Source organism: Rhopalosiphum maidis, chromosome 1 (genome assembly GCF_003676215.2).
Source record: "Rhopalosiphum maidis isolate BTI-1 chromosome 1, ASM367621v3, whole genome shotgun sequence".
NCBI lineage: Eukaryota > Metazoa > Arthropoda > Insecta > Hemiptera > Aphididae > Rhopalosiphum > Rhopalosiphum maidis.
Window position 1 is genome coordinate 67,323,790 of NC_040877.1, and position 3,706 is coordinate 67,327,495.

Genomic DNA, 3,706 nt, shown 5'->3' on the forward strand with positions numbered 1-3,706 from the left:
AACATCGCGTCGATATTTAAATCAATACTATTTTGTCCATATATTATAATAATAAATAATAATTATTTAAATAATTTTAAATATAAATTGAACCTATTTAAACTTATAACTTATAAGTTTATAACAGTATTTCACTTTTCACTTTTCCTCCAATGATTAATAAATGCAGATCGATTAAAATTTTTCGCAATTTAACAAGTTCTTTGAATACCTATAGGTATAATAAACAACTATGATTATATGTTTTATTTTATTGGAGCGTAGGTTGTGGGAATATCAATTTAATTTTTAAATTTATCTACTATTGTTTTGACAGTAAGTCAATTATATATTATATCAATATATTATTTTTAATTAATAGTATGATATTTCATTGTTCATACACCTTAGCCTAAAATATTGACAAGCGCAATCGCGTGAAATAGGTTGAAAATAATTAAAATTTTTGTTTAAAATAATATCTTAATAATTCTGCAACATTTAATATTTAATTATTTCAATTTTTATTGTTTTAATAAATATTTTATTTATAAATTATATGTTTATTATTTATATTATAATATATGCTATTATGCTAAGGCTAAAGGAAACCAGTACTATTTTAAACCTTAAATTGTAGTTTAACATACCAGTTGTCAGACGAGGATATAATGAATAATAATAATTTAATTCAAAAATTAAATATTAGATATTTACTAAGTCATTTTTCAAAGTAATTATTAATTTGTTAGTGTATTTTTGGATGCGTATTATCGCAAATACATAATTATAATAATTACATTAAATATAATAAGTACAGCGTGGATTTTTATGCACTAAAATGTATCAAAATATGCCATATTAATATATTATAATATGCAGTCAAAATCGTAAACATTGCATCAAATATGAAAATATGCAATAAATATGCAAGAAAATTTTAATTATTTATATAACAAATTTTTACAATATTAATAGATATATTAATATTGGTACTTATATTTAAATATTGTAAAAAAAGGTATAATAAATTTAAAAATTAATATAATTTTTTATATTTTATTTATTATTAAAATGAATAAACATAGTTATTTCTAATTTTTTTCAATGAAGCTGTGACTTATTCTGACAAAATTACAACATATTTTTAAATACAGATGAGAACGATCGTTTGACGTCAACCGAAGTGGTTGGGACATATTTAAAGCAATTATATATATAGTTAAATAGTAATAGCTAGCTTACATTTTTTTTTATTTCATCAATTATTAAAATGCTTTCATATAATGTCATATTTTAAGTTTCTATATTATAATTTCTTTATTGCTATCACTAAAAATTGAAAATTATTGTGCATAAAATATATTAAATTTATTTCAAAAAAAAATATTTTATACTTTACTTTACACAACGTATGTTAAAAATTATAAGAAACATTGATTGCGTTCATTGATGTAAGAAATACAATAAACTGCGATATAAGAAAATACGGTAGATACAAAGATACAATGAAAAAACTGTTGGAAGTAGAGAATTGTAAAAAAAGTTGTAAATTCAGAATCAACAGTTAAAAGATAAAAATTCATTAGCGATAAAACTTTTGAAAAAAAGCAATACCTAATATATAAACTACTTTTAATTACTAACTTTTAGCTGCTAAAATCTAAACGGCTAAATCTGTCTTGAAAATTCTTTTGTCTACAAATATAATTATTTTTTTCTTTAGCTTAGTTGCAATTATTTTTAAATGTTGAAAAATTTCTTTTGTTAGGTTCAATTCTCATAAATGTTTATTCTGTTTATTGATCTTACAAATATAATAATCATTTTCTCGTTGGAGTTTTTTTATTTTCTTGTTTTTAACAATTAACTCTTCATTTGCTAAGGAATTTTTATCTTTTAATTGTTGATTCTGAATTAACAACCTTTTTTTACTATTCTCTACTTCTAACAGTTTTTGCATTGTATCTACTCTATTTTCAATATTAAATATATCGCAATTTATTGTATTTCTTACATCACTGAACGCAATCTTTGTTTCATATAATTTCTCACATACGGTATTAAATTTAGCAGAAAGTTTTTCCTGTTCAAATTCCGAATTTGTTTCGGGTCGTTTCATCGAATTTAGATGTTCAGTTGTACATTTACAGTTCACCTCAAATCGACTATTCATATTAATTTTCGTGCGTAAATTACAATTTTCCTCTTCAATAGATTTCAAGTTTGTATTTAATTTCTTAACTAAGTCATTTTTTTTCTTTATTTCTTCCTAAAAACAGTTAGCAGATGATAATTTTATAATTTTCTGTATAATTTACTATGGTTTAATTAGATATATTATAATTTATAAAATATGATTGGCATATTAAGGTTGTTTCTTTGACCTAACTCGTAAAATTATTTATGTATAATCTACATATTATATCAATCATTTTATAACTATAGGTAATGAATTAGTATAAGTATAGTATTTGATTCATTTAAAAAATCAATACTAAATAGAAGCTTAAAAATTAAAATTAATAGCCGTAAGTTGTTACGGCTATAAATTAGTCGCTGTTTATTACTAAACATAAGTTTTTACATAAAAATAAATTACCTAATCACGATTATTAATTATTCTATAATTTACTATTTATCTAGTTACTATAATAAAGTAATACATTATTGAAACAATACATGTCCATATAAAATAAGTCGAAAACATACTTATTATCCATAATTATAATTCGATGTAAGCATTAAAAAAATTCAAATATATGATAAAATTAAAATGTACTTATTTAATTACTTTATAGCTGCTCAATTCATCAAAGGTACATTTTTGAAGTTCTTTCGTTTTCTTTAATTTGGCTATAAGTATATTTTCATTCAATTTTAGCGAGTTGTTCTGAGTAATGATTTCATTTGTTAATTTACATTGTTCGTTATATTTATCCTCCCAATAGCATATCTATTAAAAAAATATTAAGTATTTTTTAAGATTTTATTTAACCATACACGCAGTTATCTTACAAATTGTTCCGACTCTGAACCGTTTGAACACATTATTAATAAATTTATACTTTTTTATAAGTTATAAATTATGATAAATATTAGAAAATATAAGTTATACATTTTTGTTTATAGCAACTGTATGTTATAGCAATATCAGAGATGTTTATTTAGTAAAAATATAAATTAAATTATCTGTTTTTGTATTTTGATATGTTTATTAAATACTCATCAGTAAAAATTGTTATTTTCAATATTTTATTATAATTCAAATTTAAAAAAATATGTAATTCATTGTTTTGCGTATTTTTGTGATGCGGATTTGTAATACTTTAAAAATGCTAAATGATAGGTAATTAGACATTGATACTTTTATGTTCATTTTTCGAATTACCTATACTATAGCAGCTTTAAAAAAATAAAACTGTTCATGTGCAATTATTAAAAAAGCATTTGTTATTTTGTTTTAATTGAAACTATAATATAAAATCTTAAATGATAATTTAAATCAATTATTGATTTTATTATAAAACTATAATAAGCTAATAAGCCTGTACAGTGTATATTTGGTTTATTTCAATACAATTTATATTAACAAACGGAAATACATACAATATATACTGACTGGTGAGTGGTGACCCATCTTAAAGACTATTATATAATTAAAAAATGATAAGTATTAGAGTAAGCTCAGAATTTTTCTGTCTGTTGATATAACGTAGCAGTTTAT

The 3,706-nt window shown here is 21.0% G+C and overlaps 1 protein-coding gene across 1 annotated transcript; it reads right to left on the reverse strand.

The window, feature by feature from the left end:
- Nucleotides 1-1,759: 1,759 nt before the first annotated feature.
- Nucleotides 1,760-3,030, reverse strand: LOC113550097. Its single transcript, XM_026951735.1, has 3 exons — nucleotides 2,998-3,030; nucleotides 2,774-2,935; nucleotides 1,760-2,251 (listed from the first exon to the last, which is right to left on the reverse strand). The coding sequence occupies exons 1-3, from the start codon at nucleotides 3,028-3,030 to the stop codon at nucleotides 1,760-1,762; spliced, it is 687 nt and encodes a 228-aa protein (XP_026807536.1).
- Between the last annotated feature and the right edge of the window lie 676 nt (nucleotides 3,031-3,706).

Coding starts and splice junctions, on each gene's coding strand:
- LOC113550097 (XM_026951735.1), bottom strand. CDS start 3,030: ATGTGTTCAAACGGTTCAGAGTCGGAACAATTT. Junction 2,936..2,997: donor GTTCAGAGTCGGAACAATTT/GTAAGATAACTG, acceptor TTTTTTTAATAG/ATATGCTATTGGGAGGATAA. Junction 2,252..2,773: donor ATGAATTGAGCAGCTATAAA/GTAATTAAATAA, acceptor AACTGTTTTTAG/GAAGAAATAAAGAAAAAAAA.